Source organism: Dama dama, chromosome 12 (assembly GCF_033118175.1).
Source record: "Dama dama isolate Ldn47 chromosome 12, ASM3311817v1, whole genome shotgun sequence".
NCBI lineage: Eukaryota > Metazoa > Chordata > Mammalia > Artiodactyla > Cervidae > Dama > Dama dama.
In genome coordinates, this window is record NC_083692.1 from 35,521,214 (window position 1) to 35,544,442 (window position 23,229).

Consider the following 23,229-nt stretch of genomic DNA (forward strand, 5'->3'; position numbering starts at 1 on the left):
GGAGGGATTGGGGGCAGGACGAGAAGGGGACAACAGAGGATGGGATAGTTGGATGTCATCACTGACTCAATGGCCATGAGTTTGGGTAAACTCCGGGAGTTGGTGATGGACAGGGAGGCCTTGCATGCTGCAGTCCATGGGATCGTAGAGTCGGACACGACTGAGCGACTGAACTGAACTGAAGCCTGGGGAAGACATGTCTTTGGATACCGGCAGTGGTCTATGGAAAAGGATACTAGTGTGACCTACTTTATCTTCATAAGAGGCTGTGAATCAGCAGTGCCCTGTGGAGCCATAGGAAGTCAGAAGCAACAGTAAGTCATAAAAATAGTGCTAAAATAAGTTTTTGATATTTTGCTCATCATATGGGTCACTTTGCATTAATCCTGAATTTTAAATGTCACACCAAAAATTATTCTCATTACTGGGTTTATGGTCAAATTTATGCCCATATTTAAGTGCCTCACTCTAGTCCTGGTCATGTATATTAGAGTGACCAACAGCCTTCAGCTTGACCCATATTCCCAGTCAATAACTGAGCACAGTGGGAATTATCAAATTAGGCCATTCCTGTCCCATGTGGGCTCCAACAAGCAACCTGTTGGGAACTAAACCCACCGCCTGGCCTTTTCAGAACTGCATCGCCCACCCTACCCAGTGCTTCCTTCAGTTTCTTTTACAGATGTCAGACCTGCAATGTGGTATAAAGACTTCACCACCTCTCCCTGCTTTCCTTCTTATTCCTTGTGTGTGTGTGTGTAAGCAGAATTACAACCAATGGACCACCAGGGAAGTCCCAGTCGCCTTTATTTTTCAAAGGTGTCCATTGCCCTTCAATACATCTCTTGTACATTTAATCACATTTTGACATCTGTTTCTGGAAGACCTAAAAGGACACACTAAAACTGAAAGGAAAATGTAATACAGATTTAAAAATTTCTCTAAGGTGAACGTGTCAGGTAAGGATATACAGTAGTGTTTTGAAAACAGACTACAAAGCCTTTGGATTTTATATATGAGGTTTTAATTAATAAGAAATGAAAATGTATTCAGATCAATTTATTTGAACTCACATCCAAGAAGAAACATTCAACTTCAGGATTAGAAATAAAAAGGGAAACACTCTACTTCTTTTTAGGTAAGGGATGGATCATACACACCTGATTGATGAGTACTAATAGCTTTGTGAAGTTACTACTTAAACTCTGTATATTCAAGTATGTATCTAGTTCATACTTGGTTTATACAGAATTTACCCAATTCTAGCAAAGTCAGCATAATTTAAGTAAACCTCCTTGAGTTTTATACTCAAGTCTGAAAGCTTAAATTTGATTATAACTATGCCAAAAGTGATTATCTTTACTTCCTGCAAATGTAATCAACTTTTAAAATAACTTAGGCAAACATCAATTTTACATAAACCTTATTAAGTGTAGGAGGAAATTGCAACTGTTCATCTAACTGCAGAATCTAAACCATAAATTCAAATTGTACCATTATCTTTATTGTCAAATCAAGTCAAGGCCTTTATAGACTAAAAGAAATGAATGTGAATCTGCAGGGTTCTCTAAGGGGATACTTTGAAAACCTGTCATCACGTTAGTACTTAACAGCTGTACAGAAATATTTTCAAGTATGCTCCAAGGGTCACCTCTTTAACTAAAGAATTAACCTACAGGAAGTCAAGTGACATATATATTATCGTCTATATTTTATGTGCTAGGAAATTAAAGATATAGAATTGAGTAATGTATTCAAAATTAAAAAGTAAAAGACTGTCTTTATTTGAAATAGGAGTCATGTGCCTTAAATTCCTTGTCATTGGATTATATCCATTAGCCTACATTTTTATTTAGAAGCCATACAGTTACTTCCCTTTGTCTCCAGTATCTTCATGTGTTAATAGTACAGACTCTTGTAGTGTTGCTCATTTCTAGTAGACCATTAAAAGAGAAAAACCCCTTGTGCTTTCTGTCCATTCTTTAGAAGTAAAAATGGATGTAAAACTGTTTATGTAAAATGAAGACTGTAAACAATTTTTTTCCAAAGTAGAAACAATAATCTGCTTGACTTAAAATCTTTTATTCATTTGGGCATTAAATTACCTAACACACAATATACTTTACATTTTAACACTGTTGCCCTTGTGTTGCCTCAAGGAATGTTATATAATTAAGACTACTTCCTGTGAGATTTCCTCTGCCAAAATCAATGTATCATCTATCTGACTCTGATTATAGCTAAAAGTGACAAAAAAGATTTTTAATGACAACTGAGTCTGAGAGTTAGGTCTGAAGATTTTCGTTTCATAGGAAGGAAGCTCTCTATTACATGGATCTATAAAATGATCCAAATTTCAGAGAGACAGGAAGCTGACAACTTGATTTATCTTCTTAATGGCTTTGACTCATGAATAAATGATAATGGTTTTTCTTATAAAAAGAAATGGAATTTGTATAATGAAGAATCCTATTTGCCACATTTGCTCTACTTTTTAAAAAGGATTTCTAATTACTTAGACATTCTTTATATTATTTACAATAAGAAGTCAAAACTTTAACTGAAAGCCATTTTTTGACCACAGTTTGCCATTAGCTGAAATTCAGGAAAGAACACAAGTCTGATCACCAAATCAATAAATCTAGCCACAGGCTGACTAAAAGCTTCCTTTAATCTTCTTCCTATTAGGTCTTCCTTTAAATTAAACCATTCCATTAATTATTTAAGTGAATGGCACGGTTATAGAAAGATCAGATATAATTCTTTGTACAAAAATGCTCAGGTAACCTAAAAAAATCCATTCAGCATGTTTCAGGAAGTACAGTATGAATCAAGATGCTATAGCTTAAAAAAAGGGGAGGCGGGCTTGGGGGTCCTCTTGAAAGCTTCAGAGAGAATTAGAAAAATCAAGTTTATTTCCTGGTTAGTGCAGGATGATTCCCAAAGCGCATTTAAGTGTCTGGTCCAGACTAGCTATTAGCGATTAAGCAGTTCCCTTTCACTGTCAAGGCTTTCCCCTGAGGTGATGCCTAAATTCTTAATTTTAATATTTTATCTTGTTTCTTTTAGCCCCATCCTCTCACCAGTAAGCACTACATTTCCACCATGCTGAATGCTTTCTCGACTCTGAAATTTACACTTTTCAAATGCTCAGTGTTCAACTTAGCTACAAAATTTATATTTATACATCTCCCCACATTGTTCCTCTCAAAATTTATACTCATTTACTTACGCATAATTCCAGTAAGTATATTTTTAATGAGTTAAGTTTCTGAATGCTGAATACTCTTTCAAATGTGTCCTCAAAAGTCACTGAGAAAGACTTAACCTTTCTAAATTCCAGTCCCTTCATGCTCTAAACAATTCTTACTCTTCTTTTTCCTTCACGGTAATCAATTCCCTTCTCAAATCTTACATTTCTACCTTCCCGATTTCTTTTCACTGTAGCAAATACCAAAGGAAAAAATACAAACCGTTTCAGAGTAAATGAGTCTCTTTTCTGCTCTCATTTATTAGATCATCTACTTCAAGGCTATATAAATGGCAGTATTTTGAAAATGTTAATAGCTATCAATACCTTGAAGTTGAAAAAATAAGAAAGCCAGAGAAAATATATCACAAGCAACCAGTTTGAATATATGAAAGGCTACTTAGATCTTGATTTTCATATAAATACTAATTTTTACCATTATAAAAGACAGCGTATTTTCTTCTTTATAAAATTACCTTTAACAGAATATTCATTAGCTAATCATTCCTTAGGTTTTCTGTATTGATAAAAAGTTATCTTTAAAAGAAAAATATTTAAAACAATATTGTTTCATAGAAACAGAAAGTCTCAATATCAAATTCTGATAAAAAACTATAATTATGGGTAGAGTCTAACCATACTGTTAATTTTCTTCACCAAAGATGGATGTTTAGGAAGCGTTATATTGGTAAATAAGATGGCTTCTCAGTGATCTACAAAAGCGCCACAATAAAGATGAGGTAGTATGAGACTGTCCAACTTTTGTAAAAGGGAAATATCATCTTTAGAAGAGATATTTATCCTGACACTGATGTTGCTATCCTGAGCCTCATCACTGCTGAGAGGTGCTATTTTAGTAGCTAACCCTCACTGGAACCAAGACAATCTTGAGATCACTTGAGAAAAAAAGATGCTAGAAGATAATGGTAACAGAGATTTTCTTGTTCAATTTTGTGATAACTCCTAAAAACTTATTTTAAAACAATTAATTTTAAATGCCATCTTTATGTTAACAGCAGAACTGTAGGAAAGGGAAATGCTACTTCAACATAAAAGCAATACTTAAGAAACATCTATTCTAACTGGGAAATTTGAGTCAAATTTTTTTCAATCCAGGTAGAAACAGCTTCCTACTAGAGCTAAACTAGCATCAAGAGATCAATTTACTATATTAAAAATGCTAATTTGTACAAAGGGGTAGACAACTCACCAGAAAAAATAACTGTCTAGGAAATTTATTATTCATTGATTCTTTAAAAAAGAAAAGTTGAATAGGCTATCATCACATTTATCTTATTATATTGGGATAATGTTTTCTAAAAAATGCTTCTCTGTTCTTGAGATGCTAAACTTAAAATATTATACCAAAAAAAAAAAAATATTATACCCAGTGCTCAGTATTGTTCAGTATGGCATAAGCGATATAGCTCTCAAAATGTTTTCCTTTTTCTGAAGCCATACTGAAGATATGTTAGTTCTGAAAATAGGAATAGTTACCTGAAATCTGAAGATCAAAACCAGTATTAAGTTCCCTGAATACTGAGCTGCATGTTTACTTCTTGAATCTTTATTCAAGCTCAATTCAAAATAATGGAAAACTACTTAGGTCTCTTTGGTTACCAATGGAAATTTGTGGCTGTTTATAAACTGTGGCATCTCTCCAAAGTAACAGGTTCAGTTTCTAAAAAAGAGCTAAGCAGAAGCAACAGTTCACAAGTAAATACAGAAAAAAACCCCAATTGCTTTATTATTTAGTAATTACTAGTTACTAATAGTATTATCATTATTTTTAAAGCTTCCAGTGAGAAGGGAAGAATACTTATGTTCTGAAGATGGTAATGCTTCCAAGTCTGAGAGAAAGATCTATTCAAGGAATAATAAATGACCATGCCACATTACAGAAGAATAAATTCACCTCTAAGATATCATGTCCTCATTTGATTCTTACTGACCTGATTAATCAAATTTAGTAATTCAGCTTTACAATTAGTATTTAAAATGAAAACACATCAAGTTTGATTTTAAGCCGTTTTGTTAACTTTTAACATCCCTATTAGTAAATTACAACACACACAGCTTTACTGAAGGCTTTTAAAACAATGAAAGGATGATGTGGAAACTATATCTTATGTATAGGAATGCCAATGACATAGGTTAACAAAGCGTTTTATACGTTATATGTAGGAAAAGAAACAATTATTTTTAAAGAAAAGTATGAAATACAGATTATTTAAATGTGTTTGCAATGCCTACAAACTTCAAATATCCCTGGATCATATTTAAGTTATAATTAAGAAAAGAAAAAAATTAAGTATACAATCTACATGGTAAAAACAAAAACCAAACCTGGTCAAAAATATCCATTAACCCCCAGTGTGTAACAATTATTATTGTTCAACAATTACTGTATCCTAAGAAAAATAAACTGATCTGGAAGTAAAATTTAGGGCAGAGGTTTATTTTGGACTTCAACTGCCCTTGTAGAAAAATTCAAAGTGGTATAATAAGAAAAATAAAATATTAAATGAAAATACATATATAACCACTCCCTTATTCCTACCCTTTTTCTAGCATTGCTGTTCTGGTGCATCAATCCTGAGTACTCTAACTTTTGACTTATAGTGATATTCCTTCAGATATAATTTCATGGAAGAAGGAATTGGAAGGGCATCAATGCCATCGTAAGTTGTACAGTTACAAATAACTGTTCTGCATATATGCTGCAGGGAAAAGGGGAAAGTCCGAATTAAAGGAGTGGATAAAAGTGGTTCGAAGAACATACAGGCACTCGGGTCCTTATAATGCTCTAGGAGCCCAGTAATGTCAGGCGAATGGAAGACACAAGGATCATGTGCATCAAAGCTAAAGTTGTGATTCCACTGTTCAATTCTAGCGTGAAGAGAACGACTATAGCGTCTAAAACTAACGGAGAATAAATAGTCTTCCTGTGCTGAATCTCGCAGTAAAAATGTGCCCTCTGGTTTTCCTTCTAGTAGAGCTTCAGCTGCGTATTTATCCATAACGCCCCAGTAACATGGATTATTATTGATCTGAAGGAGGTCTGGTACAAGACAGTGGACATAATCAATCTGAGTATGGTACTTGGGAGGTGTTTCCAGTTGCAGGATTTCTTCATCAATTTCCCATTTGGGTTTGTTTCTTTTCCGGGAACTTGTGCAAAGTGTTATAATTTCATCATCTGAATCCATATCACTATCTTCTATGCTGTTATTTGAAGCCAGGTTCACTATAGAGTCAGTCCCAGGACCACCTCTACCTGAAGAATTGTTACTGGTTATGACACAGGGCTGAACACTGGTATGTGAGAAGCAGCTGACCTCTTCCATGTTTCTTCGTTGTTTCAGTTGACCATCCCTCAATTCGCTCTGAGACAAGTCTGTGCTTACCCATTCATCTGATTTGGGACTTATAGGAGCAGTGTGTCGTTTAATAAAATGCCACCTAAAGGCTAAATCTGATCGAGGTGGGAAAGGACACTTATCTAACATGAGTTCACTGATATGAATTTTTCTTTTAGATGGAAGCCCTGAAGAGTGCCGACTACTACAATTCTTTATTGGAAAACACTGCCCCACAGCATCTTGCAGTTTCTGTTTAAGAGATCGGCCTAAAAATCTATGCCCACAGGAATGATCTAAATCCAATTCGATAGATGAACAGCTGTGCTTCCTTTCTTGGCTCCTTAAAGGAACTTCACTTTTTTCTATAGCACTCACTGTTTCAGCATCTGAACAACTTTCACTCTTTTTTGACCAAGATAACTTCTTTCCACTCCACACATAACCATCCTTTCTGTCAGCACTTCGACTCCGGCTAGTTTTGGGCCTTACATCTACGTTTTTACTATTACTTTCACTATTTTCTGCCATTTTAACAAATTGTCCACAAATTCCAGTGTTATCAATGATGCTTTTTCTGTTTTTCCAGTAGAATGTTCCTTCTGGGTACTTTCTGGATGTATCTAAGGAAAAAAAAAAAGATCATTAATTGTCTGTCATTAACATTGCATAGTTTATATATCAAGTCCCAATTATAGACAAGATGAAAAGATGAAAAGGGATAATACACTTTTTTTTGTTTTTTTTAATTAATTTATTTTAATTGGAGGCTAATTACAATATTGTAGTGGTTTTTGCTATAGATAATTAATATACTTTTTTAAAAAGTACTGAAATGTTGGAAGGCAGTTCCAAGATATTTTGTTCTCATTTAAATAAACTACTTTACCATATACTAATAATTCCATAGTGCCACTGAGTCAAGAATCTGAGTTTCTTTCCCACAGCAAGTTGTCAATGTGAATCAAAAAAGTTAAGCATCCTGTCAGCCAAAATCAATGTCTGAAATGTGAACAATTTCTGGTTTATTTTTTAATTTCACAGCAGACCAGGGAATTCTTTGTCAGAGATGAGAAAACTATGAGCTGGTATTTAATGACCACTACCCTCCTTCTGGGTTCTATCCCTGGGTTGGGAAGATCCCTTGGGGAAGGGAAAGGCTACCCACTCCAGTATTCTGGCCTGGAGAATTCCATGGACTCTACAGTCCATGGGACTGCAAAGAGTCGGACATGACTGAGCAACTTTCACTTTCATCCTCTTCCTTGCAGGCTTCCTTAGTGGCTCAGTGGTAAAGAATCTTTCTGCAATGCAGGAGACATGGGTTCGATCCCTGGGTCAGGAAGATCCCCTGGAGAAGGAAATGGCAACCTGCTTCAGTATTCTTGCTGGGAAATCCCACAGACAGAGGAAGCTGGTGGACTATAGCCCACAGAATCACAAGAGTCAGACATGACTGACCTAGTGACTAAACAACAACAACCACCTTCCTTCTCTCTCGTTTTCTTTTCTACTGATTGAAAATGTGAACAATTTTAAGTTATAAAAGCTGTTAGGAATTTATTAAATAAATAATCAGCACTGAACAGTAGAAACGTCATGCAAGAATTCCCAACGTAATTTTTGTTATTTTACGCACACACATACACACACAAACTTATATTCTTCCTGATAATTTAAAAAAAACAAGCAGATAAAGTAAATGTTGAGAGCTACCAGAATCCATTTTCATAGCAGTAGAGTTTGAAATAAGCATCTGAAGTGGCAAATATGATTGGAATGTGCTTAAAGGTATGAACTAATGATACAGGCTTGCCACATAAAGTTGTTGTTGTTTAGTCGCTAAGTTGTGTCTTACTCTTTGCAACCCCATGGACTGTAGCCTGGCATGGTATTTTCCAGGCGAGAATACTGGAGTGGGTTGCCATTTTCTTCATCAGGGGATCTTCCTGACCCAGGGATTGAACCCACACCTCCTGCATTGGCAGGCAGATTCTTTACCACTGAGTCACCAGTGAAGCCCTTGCCATATAAAATACCTGATTACTAAACAAAGAATAGCATCAGGTGATTATACTTATTATTTTGATTTAGTGAGCTCACTGGTACATAATCATTTAAAATTCACAGAGAAAAAATATTTTAAAATCTAAACTTGAAAGAAACATCATAACTTAGTATACCAAATTATATTTAACAGTATGCTTTGGTTGTTCATTGACTACATTCCACTGAACAAAAATAAACAGGCAGAAGCTACAGAGTAGGCTGAAGAATATGAAGTCATTGATCAGAAGAGTCTCTTATTACTGGGAGCTTACACTTAACACTTTTCAAGGTTAAAAAAATTAAAATAGGAGCCCCAAGCATGTATTTTTTTGTTAATATTACATACTTTCAACTTTTTTACTTAGTGTGATAATGTGAAAAGTATATTATGTAAGATTTAAAATATCTAGTGTTTTTATTTACTTTAAAAATATCAAAAGAGCAGATTATTAATTCTAAGGTCAACTTTACTCCACTGCATATAAGCATGCTCATCTTCCTTTATTTGTTATCAGAGCTAATTCCACACCTCTGCTCTTGATGAGTCCCACCTTTACCAGGGTCTGCTTCCATTACTCTCTTCAAAAACAACCAAGTCTCCTATAAACTCTTCTAGTGATTCCAACACTTTCTGTAGTTATAATTGCTGCTATCCATATTAAATTTCTTAATGAATAGCTGATTTCCCCTCAAAAAGAAAATAGCTTTGGTTTTTTTCTAACTATAAAACAAATAATGATGCAGTTTAAAAATGGCTAAGTGAAAATCTTTTTGCTTCACCTTTCTCTCAGAAGTCAGTCCAAAACAAGGGAAAATGAGCAATAAAAACACAAATCTCATCTTCAATGAAACTATCACATATCTATAACCTGAGGGACAAAATATAAGGAGTGAAAACCAACAGAAGAGCAATGACTGACTCAGCAGTGCAGAGGTTGGTGACACCAGGCACTGAGGCAATGTTGATGAGAAGACAACAGAGCAGGCAAAGTCCAGGACACTCAGAGGCACCAGATTTTACAGAAAGTATGTATGGCGAACAGGTCAGAAAAATGGGGAAGCATTTTGAAAATCTGTGTTAGGGCAGATAGATCTCTCTGTTTCTTACTCTCATACTTAGAGGAGACAGGATTTTATTATTTGGAGAAATTGAACCAGAAAGGCTCAAAACTTTGGAAACCAGGCATTACTAGGAGAGATGGGAGGCCTGGGACTAAAATCAGAAAGTTCCCTGCTCCATTCTTTCATCCAGCTTCCAGAATTCCAGTGGTCAAACTTATACCTCCCTAACAGGAGACTGGACAATACTAAACTGGAGAAACAGAATAACCAAAGAGAAAAGATCTATAGATTCTGGTAACTGGAAATCCTCCAATAAAAAGCTGGAGGGCCACCCAGGCATTCTGTGAGGCTCATCCATCCATAAGCCATGACTACTTACACATACTTTCAGACAGCATTGTTGTGCTTCATTTACTCTAGATTATGACAGGTCACTAGACTTTTGAGGAAAGCCTTTAAAATAAACAAGTTACTAAAACACAAAGAACTTGGAGGAAAAAATTAACCATGAAAGTAATAAGAAATAAAATAGATTCTGTACTAGTCATATGACCTTAAAACCTCAGTCTATTCATCTGTAAAATGGAGACATTGATGATATATATTTCATTAGGTTGGTAGGAATTAAAAGAAATAAGGTATGTAAAATACATATGTAGCTCAGATTCCAAATGAAGCAAGTATACAATAAAGGTTAACATATTTCTTTAAAAAAAAAAAAAAAAAAGAAACAGATATTACATATGTTGTTTTATTATAGCATCCAAGACAGTTTTATAGAAATAGTTCATAAGTAAAGAAATCACTGAAATACCTGTCTCTAGCCCAATGCTAACTATAAATTTTATGAGCATATATAACTTTCAGGATGATAGCTAATCTTTCAAAATAAAAAAGGATTAATAAGCTAGACATAGCTAAAACTCAACAGATTATGAAGCTTAGAACAATTTGACATTTGCCACCAGAGAACCGACTTCCAGCCTCACTCAAAACAAGTTTAAATGCTAACATAACAGATTTACTTTGGCAAGGCTTACCAACCTGTACATAATAGGAGTAATCAATCAAGTATCTCTGGATTTTAGGTTAATTGTCCTTACATATACTAATGCTACAGGTATCCAAAAAATAAAGTGAAAAATACCATTGTCCTAGATGAATTTTCCATACACTTACCCGTACTTAAAGAGTTAATGCACAGAAAATCTTCTGACTGGTTATCTTTTGGTATCTAAGCATTATAGTCTTATATAAATTTTACATAGCTATTCTTTTGACAGAAGACTCAATTTGTGCTTCAGAAGTTCCACTTTTTATAAATTGTTATGGAAAAAGAAATATTTGGTAAAATATACCATATCAATGAGTTTCCCTTGTAGCTCAGCAGGTAGAGAATCTGCCTGCAGTGCAGGAGACCCAGGTTCGGCCCTTGGGTCGGGAAGATCCCCTGCAGAAGGAAATGGCAACCTACTCCAGTATCCTTGCCTAGAAAATCTCATGGACACAGGAGCCTAGTGGGCTGCAGTCCATGGGGTCGCAAAGAGTTGGGCACAACTGAGCGACTAACACTTCTTTACTTACTTACTTACCATATCGATATATTGGCCAGAATGTCACTTAATGTTATAGTCTGCAAAGTAGAAAGAAAATTTAACTTCTATTTATACTTGTCTAAAAATTAGAAAACTATTAATATTGAATATATGATTGGCAATGTTCCCATTACTCATTGTGAGATGGTTACTTGTCTGATGAGGTGTGGGGGGGGGGGGGAGTGGGAGCTCCAAAAAGCTAAGTACTTGATGACAACCCTCTCCATTTCTTTGTGCACTTTTAGTGGACCACAACTGCTTCCACATTATTGGAATACATTTGTGGATTATATCATCTTACATAAGAGACTCTGTACAATACTTTGTGAATACACATGGCCATGGAAATTCTATAACACAAAGTTTGCTAATTATCTCAGGGCAAAATTCCATCGCTCAGTCGTTTCCATGGACTGCATGGACCCCATGTGACCCCATGGACTGCAGCATACCAGGCTTCCCTGTCCTTCTCCATCTTCCGGAGCTTGCTCAAACTCATGTCCACCAAGTCAGTGATGCCATGCAACCATCGTGTCCTCTGTCGTCCCCTTCTCCTCCTGCCTTCAATCTTTCCCAGCATCAGGGTCTTTTCTAATGAGTTGGTTTTTTCTTGCATCAGGTGGCCAAGTAGTAGAGCTTTAGCTTCAGCATCAGTTCTTCCAATGAATATTCAGGACTGATTTCCTTTAGGAATGACTGGTTTGATCTCCTTGCAGTACAAGAGACTCCCAAGAGTCTTCTCCAACACCACAGTTCAAAAGCATCAATTCATCAGCGTTCAGCCTTCTTTGTGGTCCAACTCTCACATCCATACATGACTACTGGAAAAACCATAGCTTTGACTATATGCACTTTTGCTGGCAGAGTGATGGCTCTTCTTTTTAATACTCTGTCTAGGTTTGTCATAGTTTTTCTTCCAAGGAGCGTGTCTTTAATTTCATGGCTGCAGTCACCATTCGCAGTGATTTTGGAGCCCAAGAAAATACAGTCTGTCTCTGTTTGCACTGTTTCCCCATCTATATGCCAGAGACTGGACACCATATTATTTTTTTGAATACTGAGTTTTAAGCCAGCCTTTTCACTCTCTTCTTTCACCTTCATCAAGAGGCTCTTTAGTTCTAATTCTTTGCTTTCTGCCATAAGGGTGGTATCATCTGAGTACCTGAGGTTATTGATATTTCTCCCGGCAGTCTTGATTCTGGCTTGTGCTTCATCCAGCCCGGCATTTCGCATGATGTACTCTGCATATAAGTTAAATAAGCAGGGTGACAATACATAGCCTTGATACACGCCTTTCCCAATTTTGAATCAGTCTGTTGTTCCATGTCCGGTGCTAACTTGCTTCTTGACCTGCATACAGATTTCTCAGGAGGCACGTAAAGTGGTCTGGTATTCTCATCTCTTTAAGAATTTTCCACAGTTTATGGAGAAGGAAATGGCACTCCAGTATTCTTGCCTGGAAAAGTCCATGGACAAAGGAGCCTGGCGGGCTGCAGTCCATGGGGTTACATGACTGAGCATGTGTGCACGAGGGTGGAGGGAGGTGGGTTGGTAGCAATAAAGTGGTAGAACTAAAAAAAAAAAAAGGATTTTCCACAGTTTAGTTGCTAATATAAAGACAAGTTACATATTTTTCTTTTACAGAATGACAAGTGTTCTTAGTTTGATGACCTTTATTGGGATAATAAGCAGCTCTGAGAAGTTACTTAACAGATACATTAAGAAAAAAGGCAAAACAAAATATTTAACTGGCTATTCATGATTTAGGTAACATCAGAATTACTACTGAGAAAGTAACTGCTTGGAAAAAAAAAGGCTATGGAGAGATGTTTTTAGAAAAAGAAAATAATCAGAATTTCCTTCACTATTACATGATTTTGTTACAACAATGATAAAAATGTATCATATATAAACTCTTGCATCTTGACACTTAAACACATGGCAAAAGATCTAATCTCTTCTGAAAGTTGCATTAAACCAAAATTTAAAAATTAAATTACATTTTTCTCAATAAAAATAACATTATTAAATTTTAGTGAAAAAAATTTATTTTTAAAGACTAAAAATGAGTTTTAAAAAAATGTTTTGGTGTCTTACCTATACACATAAAGTCTGAATGTAAAAAAAAGTGTAAGGTTCTGAATCTGAATGAGTCCCCTCAACCCTATTATTAATAGTTGGAGTTTTACATAAACTTTGTAAAAATGAAGTAGAAAATGAGATACAAAATGAAGAAAAGAAGTGGCTTTACTACCATTTTTATGTAGTATAGAAATCAAAGATGATATCTTGAAAAATGTTGACAAATCAACAATCTTTGTTAGTTACTGCAAAGAAGCTTTTCTTTTTTTAAGAGAGTGAAAGAATCACTTGGGAGAAGGTTGCTTTGACTCTTGATTCAATAATTAATTTTTTAAGAAGGCATCTAAGTTACAATACCTTGGGGACTACACAGTGACATTTTTTAAATTATTATTTCTTAATGAGGAAGTGCCAAGTGTCTAAAGTAAGTTTATATAAAAGCCTTTTTCAAGAAATCAAGTTCCCAGATTCACTAGCCATTTGATCCCAGGTTCCACAATCAACTGCACAGATAGCGATAAAAGACTGAATATCCAAAGTGACCATCCTAGACTAACAACAGATTTAAATGACATTTAGTTAGTTTTCTTGAATAAGGCTGGAAAGATTTTAACTCAAATTTCCATTGAAAACTGTTTTAAAAGTCAGTAAATAAAGGGTTAAACCTCATTTATCTAGAAACTTCATTTGTATTCTCTATGATGTTAGATAACAGAGCATTACTGTATATATTCATTATTCATTGAACTACTATGTCCATAATGCTGATGTCTACTTAAGACCAGAATTCATGTAAGTATTAAATTTGACCTTATAAAGAATAATTTACTATACTATAAAGAATTCACAGATAAATTATTATTCTGGTAGTAATTTCCTTATTAAATCTATTATTCCAAAGTTTACCTGCTATTATGTGTCCCAAAACTCCTTGAATGCATTCTGATCATAGTCCATGATATTTAAATTGGATTCTGTGGGTCAGAGTCCTTGATATTTGATCATAGGCTAACATTTGAGTTGGATTCTAAGGAAACACTTAAGAGTCCACAAATGGAATATACTGGATAGTACACGACAGTTAAATTCCTCAGAATGTTAATCAAAAAACATGAAAAATGTTTTTTTCAAATGTTTGTTTAAGTGAGAAACATCTCTGAACTATAAAGTGTTTTTTTCTCATTACAAAAGCAATATAGGTTCATTTTCCAGTAAATATTTTAAAGTATCTCCTTTTCAATGCTAACAAGCCATGGCTCAAGGGACTCAACTGATTTGGAAAAAAAAAGAAAACAAAACACAAATAAACACACACACTGACTGGCACCACTATACCCTTTCTTCCCTTCTCCAAATGTTCTTCACTTAATTTCCTACATTTTGCCTATACCAGTGTTCCCCAATCTGAACTTCTATGTACACGTGCTAAAAGGTATTAATAGATGTTCTATAGAATTGGAAGTTTCATTATCAAACAAGTTTGGAAATCACTTCCCCATTGAAAGATTACCAAGCACACTTAGCAAAAGGTTCCAAGAGGTCCTTCAGTTAAGAAACCTGATTAGGCCACAGTTTCCTATATTTAAGTCAAAGAAAACCCTTTTTGTGGAACAAACTGTGGGAGAAACATTAACTTTGGCTAACATTAAAATGAATGTACATTATGGGTATGCAAGTTAAAGAGAAATATCTAGGACCTGTCACTGAAGAGGGTTAATGTAGGGTGAAGAGGGAACAGAAAACTAAGGGCTGGCACTACAACCGTAACAGAATTTTAGAAATCAGAATGTTCAAGATATTTGATTGTGACTCTCAGAGAATAAATTGGATTGTAGACATGTATTTTTTTCCTTTCAATTTATAATTTTTTAATTATAAAAATAATATATGCATATTATAAAATACATGAAACATTCAGAAAAGTTCAAAAGGGAGGTGAAAAGACTGTAATTCAATTACCTAGAAGAAATCAATTTAGACATTTAGCCAATTTCCTTGCAGTCTTTCTTCCTATGAGTGTAATTTGGTCTAAAGAGAAAGTTTTTAAGTTTTAAAGGTCCCTAAAAAATTAACAATCTAGTTTTTGACTATATCATATTTTAAAATGAAGCATGGTGCAGATGAAACAGCATGAGTTGCTAAATCATCAAACATGATCTAAAATTCAGACTTTGTCACTTATTAGCTGTCTCTCCTGATTTTTAAAATCTCATTCAGCTTCAGTGTTCACATTATTAAATCTGGATAATGCCAGCTGCCCCATGTTTTTACTGCCAGGGTTAAAATGTATGAAAATAGCATACATTGAGCTTACTGAGAATATGTATTACATTCTGCAATATGTTCTGTTTTCTCAGAACCTTCCATGTAGAATAAGCTAATTTCAAAAAATAAGAGCTAGGAAAGTGGCAATAAGGAAAAAGAATGAAAGGAAACACAGGCTACATAAAAGGCTAGACAATCCACACAAAAACATATCTCAAAAATCTGAGGCTGAGGATGCTTCACTATGTCTGAAACATCATAAAGCTCTATTACTCCTGATATTAAACATGCTCTTTTTAAAGAAGTTTTTAAGTTTCAAATTCTTGAAAAATATTATGGGTATAAATAATGAAACTTAATTATAAAAAAATCTGTAGTTTCTTACAAGCTTAGGAAATAAATCAATTTCAACAGAAATAGTAGGCAAAGTTTTTTTTTAACTGATCATAGATTCTTCTTTTCATGGCTTTATGATAATTACGTATGCTTACATTTAAGCCTAGGTAACAAGTTTTACATACAAACTAGTATAATGTTATTCTAGACTTAAAATTGCCTTCATATTCTGATAAAACTAAATTCTAAGTTTTATGGAAACAGTTATGACTTGGAGAGGCAGTCTGGCAGACTACTTGGATCAGAAGTAAAAGACCTGGGATCTATTTCTAGTTCTGACACATGGTTAGGTGTGTGACTTTTGACAACTCATCACCTTACTGAGCCTTGATATTTTTTCACTGATAAAACAATGATTATATCTGTTTTGTTGTGGTAAGGATCCACTGTCATTGTAACAACAGAGTAGTCAAAATACTAGCTGTCCTTAGCCAGTGGAATTGGGTAGGTTGAAAGTAGGTCTTTCACTGTATTCCCTTTAATACCTTAGAAAGTTTATACATATGCAAGTACTATTTACCCCCAAAATAAATTAAATAGGCTGACACTTTCAGAGATATAAACATCTTCAGATTTCTAAACTGCCTTTAATATTTTTTTACTCTGTTCTCAGTTTGGTTATTACTCCCTTCTTCTAACCGTCTTTCATAAGATTAATAATGTTTATATCTAACACATATTTTATTAAAAAGAATTTTAAACATTCCTCCCATAAGGCAATATTGATATGCCTCCTGGATAAACTAAGATTATGTGACATTATTACTTATGTAGGTAATACTGCCACAGTAGAATGGTAATATACTCATGTTTTCTTACTCTACTGTCCTTGAGAACAACAGTATTTGTGAGCCTAAGGGTAGTATGAATGGTCACCACAGAGCAAAGTTAACTAACCTTCACTGCAGTTGAAGCTGCGACCTTGGCATCATTTTCAGTGAGTTCATTTAGCTATCCACTCCTATGAGACGTGCACTGCTATGATAAATTCATTTGGAAAACTCTGACAGCCACATCAGTGGCAGACAGCACATTGGTTTCTTTTTAAAAATCTATATTATCTTAAATAACCAGGCAATTTTTACTAAGATTCAAGTTATACACATTTCATTACCACACTATTGTCTTGTATGTATTATCTGAATGTTTGTTTCCCTCAACAAGATCATGAATTAATTGAAGACATTAACATTTTTGTTTTTAAAATCTGACTGAAAAGTGGAAATGTGAAAACACTGGCAAAAGCAAGAATACACCTTTTAATGTTCAAAAAAATTTACTGGATAATGATTCAAACAACTCCATTTTGAATGAACCATTAAATGCCCACCCAAAGTACCCCATTAATAACACAAGACAAGTACTTTTATACATTCATGAGTATCTTCTATGTACTATAACAATTCTATGGAAATAGGTGTCATCTTCATTTTAGAGATGAGAAATCTGACATTCAGAAAAAGTAAAGAAGCATACTCAAGGTCACACAACGAGTAACTGTGAGAGTCAAAATTAAAATCTAGGTTTGTTCAGCTTTAAGGCCCAAGCTTATTCCATACATGTTAAATCTGTAAAAAAACAAAACAAAACATATACATATACACATTTTTCTTTAACCTATGAATCAAAGGGCTTGATTGCTAAGGCAGAGTTAAAGAGGAGAAGCGCAAACACCATTCATAGTTTTACAGTCACATGGTGTTACAGATTTTATAGTTAGGGCATTTTATAGCTACAAATCTTGTTCCAAATTTGCAGATTCTTCTGATGCTGAGCTCTGAAAAGTACTACACTGAAATCTCATGACGATATATTCGATATATTATCGGACTTCGTCTCGAACCCCACAGTTTATGCAATGATATTTACTTGGATTAAAAAAAAAAACTAGAGATCGGTCTATCTAAACAATGAAACATCTCCGGACAAAATTAAGTCACTCGGAAAGAATCATCTCAGGAATCTTTTGCTCTTGTGTAAAAACAATAGGTTGGTTATTTCCCCACAAATCCCAAGTTCTTTTCAGCCAATCACTCTTCATTCATGAACGAAACCTCAGTGTCTAGGAAGCCTATTTGGAGCCTTAGTACTTAAAGCAACACCTTACACAATGCCAAAACGGTAAGAACAATACCACGGTTTGTCTAAATGTGTTTGCAACTTTCCCCGATGAAACTAGACTGAAAAACAACGGGGAAAACTCTACAAGGGAAAAACGTTTCGCTTATGTCATAAACAAATTCCGACTGAGACTAGAAGGTGGGTACCACAAAAAAATATCAGTTGTGAAGGTTTTCATCAGAGATCGGTCTCCCAACATGGAGAACGTGAAGATCCAACCAAAGCATAAATTTAATGGCCAAGACCTTAGCAAAGATTGCAAGGATCCAATGAAGTATTCAACAATATACTTTAGCTCTTCTTTTAAAAGAAGATACAATATGCACTTCATTGAACTTTAGGTGGAGTCTGAATAGGGAAACACGAATTACTTCAAGGGATGTATGTACAATGTCCTATAGAACAAGCATTAATGTACAAGCCGCACCTCCAAGAATAGTGAACTGAGATTAGGTCTCCTCTCCTTTACCGCTATAGAAATGACAAGATGAAGGCGTCAAGGATGCCAAGATTAAAGGCTTGAGAAGGGTCACGTCTTCCTTTTCTTTAAAGAACAAGCCCAGACATTTCATTCTCTAGCCCGGTCCCAAGGAGGGGCTGGACCCTTCCAGGGACCCGGATATGGCTGCCAGTGAGGAGCGCCAGGAAAGCAGAAGCAGACCCCGCGAGGGCAAGGCCAAGCAGAAACCACCCTTCCCCCGACTCACCTCGCGGAACGCAGTTTAACAGGGGCTATCCTTGTAACTGCCGCCATCACCACCGCCATCACTCTGGGTATTCGCTGAGGTGGAGAAGGGAGGCCCAGACACTCCGGCACCTCCTGTAAGTCCTACGAGGCGAATATCGGTCTGCAAGTCCCCATCCTGCGGTGCCGGGTTCTCATCGCAGACATCGCACTCACCGCCTCCACCTGCTCCGCCGGCGCTGCCACCACTTCCGTGTTCGGCTCCCTCCCTTTCTTCCTCACTCCCCCAGCAACCGGCTTTTTCCCGAGCGGCGGGCGCGCCGCTGACGCCACCGCCCGGCGTCCCGGGTCTGGACCGCGCTGGGAGTGGGCGGACCGGCGCAGGCGCAGTGTGGGGCCACGCCGAGCGCGGGAAGCGTCCGGCGCCGGCGCTCGCCCCTCCTTGCCATTCCTCAGCTGTGGAGGTCCGGTCCTCTGGGTGAGTCGCCCCTCTCGCTGGCCTCGTCTGTACTGCCCATCGAAAACAAGCGTGTTGTCTTCCTGCCTATGTCGGACGGACCCTTCGTTATATCCTGTTTGCGCCCCTCGGGTGGGGGGAAAGGGGCTGCCGAGGGCGTGTCCCGCAGAAGACTGACCTACCTTCTTTACGATAAGCCCCCGGCTTTCCTGTCCTTTAAAATAATACTAACTTTTATAAAACATTTTCAGATAAGTAAAGGAAAAAATGCCTGCCACACAGAAGCCCATGAGATATGGACACACAGAGGGACACACAGATGTCTGTTTTGATGATTCTGGGAGGTAAGTTACTTTGAGAACCAAAAAGAAGGTTTCAGGTGTGAATATTACTTATTCTTCCATGTCATGTAACTAGTGCTGCATAAAATGGCTCATCCAGATAGAAATAAGGTTGAAATGCAAAATGGCACATGTGTTGTCCATAGATTTACTGTTTCATTCGGCCCAGCATGGTAGTTTTAGTATATCAAGAAAGCTAAGGAGTGTGAAATCTTACTTCCAGAGGAATTGGAAAGATACGAGCTTTCCTCCTCATTCCCCTTAATGCATCTCACATTATTGGGTATTTTGCCAGAATGCTAGCTGCCTGATTGTCAAATTTAGTGGTTAATTCAAAGTTTTTGGAGGGCCTTTTTTGATGTTCTTTGCTTTTTAAAATTGTTCAAAACTTTTTGATAGGATTTTTTTTCCCCCTAACTTATTTCCTCTGCTTGATTCCTAAATTGTGATATTTTCTCAGGATTATTCTAGGCCCTTCGAGGGGGTATAATCTATATTAACAGTCTACACTCCGAATAGAAAAGAGTTTTACTTGAGCGGAACTAAAGACTATATAGCCCAGGAGAGGCAGATTAAAGAAGCACTTGAATTGTGTTTTGTTGAGCTACAATATGAGGGAGACTTACAACAGCACAAATTGCAAAATTGCATGAGAAGTTTGTCAGAATTATGATTGGTGTGGGCAAGAAGTAAGAGTGCTTGTTAAGTAAGGATTAGTTGGTGTCCAGTATGATTGTATATACTAGGTTGTAGTTGGCAGCTGCTAGCTGATGCTGTTTTGAGAACAGCTGGTGGTATCCTTGAATCTGATACAGTTCAGAAAATTCAAATTCTCATCAATTCAGCAATGTATTTGAAACCATATCCACAATGGCCACCCAGCTCTAATTTGAATGCCTGAGTTACAATTAGTCCATTTTAACTTTTCAACATATTCTTTTCCTAATCGGTTAAAGCAGGTGTACAGTGTATGTTTGACAAGTCATAAGACAGGTTGATATAAGTAGCATAGAGTTTAAGTTAAATCATGTATAAGCCACAGTGATTTCCCCATACCTCACTGTGAATATCTCTTCCAGCTTCCCTTTTAGCTTTCTGAATTCCTATGCGGTACTCTCCAGTTGTGTGGCTTCTGCTGTCACTCCTTTATTGACTGATTCACTGAGAAAATATTGCATGTGTACTCCACTGGGGGCTAGAGATACAATAGTGCAAACGAAGCACAGTCTTTTCCCTCATTGACCTTAAAGTCTCTGTAGATTGACAGAAACAGAATACAAATTAATCGCAAAAAGTACATTTAGAATTACAGTTAGAGTTATTAAGTGATATGTGCAGTGATAAGCATATAGGAGGCCTAGTTTCAGAAGGGAGGGATCTCTGAGGAACTGCTTCTTGGGATGAGATCTGAAGACTGAGTAGGCATTAAGAAGGATAAAGAGGTGAATGATGGTGGCAGTGGGGTGGTGATATTGGCATTCCAGGCAGAGAGAACACTGAAAAGTTCCAATGGGGTTAATTCCACGGCTTTTTTGAAAGTCAAAGTGAAAGTTGCTCAGTCGTGTCTGACTCTTTGTGACCCCATGGACTATGCAGTCCATGGAATTCTCCAGGCCAGAATACTGTAGTGGGTAGCCTTTCCCTTCTCCAAGGGATCTTCCTAACCCAGGGATCGAACCCAGGTCTTCCGCATTGCAGGCAAATTCTTTATCAGCTGAGCCACAAGGGAAGCCCAAAAATACTAGAGTGGGTAGCCTTTCCCTTCTCCAGCATATCTTCCCAACCCAGGAATTGAACCGGGGTCTCTTGCTTTGCAGGTGGATTCAACTGAGCTAGCAGGGAAGCCCACCACATTTTTCTTAAAGGACTGAAAGAAAGCTAGCCATGCTAAAGTGTAGAGAGTGTTGCAGAGATTGATGAGAGTTGAATTTGTGAAGGTATTGAGTAGACATCCTGTTCAAGGCCTTCTGGGTGTTATTAAGGAATCTAATTTTTATCCAAAAATCAGTAGGAAGGTATTAAATATTTGAAGCAAAGAAATGTGATCTGTCTCATTTTTGAAAAGATATATACAGGATGAAATGGAAAAGGAGCAGGAGTGGATGCAGAGAGACTATTAGGAGATACCTGTATTAGTTCCATTGAGTGTGATGGAAGCTTGGACTAGAGTAGACATGGATATGGAAAAAAGAGAATGCATTCAGGAGATATTTAAAAGGTAAAATCATCAGAATGGATCAGATACTAAGGATGAAGGAGAGGGAAATGTTTGGGATAAACTGCGTTTCTGAATATTTGGGGAAGTAATTGGCTATTCAGAAATACGCAAAACATGTTTGAAATGGAGGTTGTGAAGTGGAGAGTGTGAGTTTGCATTTGAACCTAATTAGTGTAAGATTTCTTTGAGAAATTCAACTGGAGATTTAGTACTTTTGTGCTCAGTCCCTAAGTTGTGTCCAACTCTTTGAGACCCCATGGACTGTAACCTGCCAGGCTCCTCTATCCATGGAATTTTCCAGGTAAGAATATTGGAGTGGATTGCAGTTTCCTTTTCCAGGGGATCTTCCCTACCCAGGGATCAAGTCTGTGTCTCCTGCATCTCCTGCATTGACAGCTAGATTCTTAACCCCATTGCACCTGGCAGTTAGATAAATGGGTCTAAAGCTCAGAGAAGAAACTTGAGGTTGAGATAGAAATCTACATCTTTAGGTGATACCTTTTGGAATTCAGAATTGAGGTCCTGGCTAGAAATCTCAGTGTGGGGGTTGTCAATATGTAAATGATATTTAATGCTATGAACTTGGATGAGATCACCTTGGAAGGGAGTCTTTTTTTTAAATTATGAAAGTATGATAATACGTTTACAGCAGACTTGGAATATACAGAACAAAATAACATAGTTCCTCTATGTATTACAGTTATTTTTTTAGGTTAGATAAATTAAGATTTTTAGTTGGATTTCCAATATCAAACTCTCAAAAATTAATAGGATGAATAGACAGAAAAGTAGAAGTATGTAGTAGACCTGAAAAGCACTTTGAACCAATTCAACATAATTAAGATTTATACAATTTTCACACAACAGCAGGATACAAATTCTATTCAAGTTCACATAGACTGTAAACTGGAGACACTGGAACATATCCAGGGACGTAAAACGAGGTACAAAAATTACATGGTCTGAAGGTTTTGAAATCGTATAGAGTCTGTTCTCTTATCACTGTGGGATTATGTTAGAAGTCAGTATCAAAAGATATTTGAAAATAACCCACATATTTTCAAGTGCAGTGTGGCATTTACCAAGAGAGACCTTTGACTTAAGCCATTGAAAGCCTCAAAAAAGACTGAAAAAAACACATGAGGGTGATTGCAGAGAAGAAAGCATTGAAATGAGAAATTAATATCAAAGATACTTAAAAAATCCCATGTATTTGGAAATTGTCCACTTTTAAATGATGGGTGTATCTAAGAAGCTATAACAAGGAATATTAGAAAATATCTGTAACAGAATACAAATGAAAAGAGGATTTATCAGAATTTGTTGCATGTAGCTGAAGCTGCTCAATG

General features: G+C 36.3%; 2 protein-coding genes across 2 annotated transcripts in view; one reads left to right on the forward strand and one right to left on the reverse strand.

Annotated features, from left to right (window-relative positions):
* Positions 1-1,001: 1,001 nt before the first annotated feature.
* SOCS4 (suppressor of cytokine signaling 4) lies at positions 1,002-19,205 on the reverse strand. Its single transcript, XM_061157007.1, has 2 exons — positions 18,887-19,205; positions 1,002-7,232 (listed from the first exon to the last, which is right to left on the reverse strand). Exon 2 carries the CDS (start codon positions 7,138-7,140, stop codon positions 5,818-5,820), a length of 1,323 nt encoding a protein of 440 aa, XP_061012990.1. The 5' UTR covers positions 7,141-7,232; positions 18,887-19,205; the 3' UTR covers positions 1,002-5,817.
* A 34-nt stretch (positions 19,206-19,239) lies between these two features.
* WDHD1 (WD repeat and HMG-box DNA binding protein 1) overlaps positions 19,240-23,229 on the forward strand; it is a 59,038-nt gene continuing 55,048 nt past the window's right edge. Inside the window, exons 1-2 of the mRNA XM_061157008.1 lie at positions 19,240-19,342; positions 19,573-19,665. Coding sequence (XP_061012991.1) covers positions 19,589-19,665 — 77 coding nt within the window. The 5' untranslated portion in view covers positions 19,240-19,342; positions 19,573-19,588. The remainder of the gene's footprint in view (positions 19,343-19,572; positions 19,666-23,229) is intronic.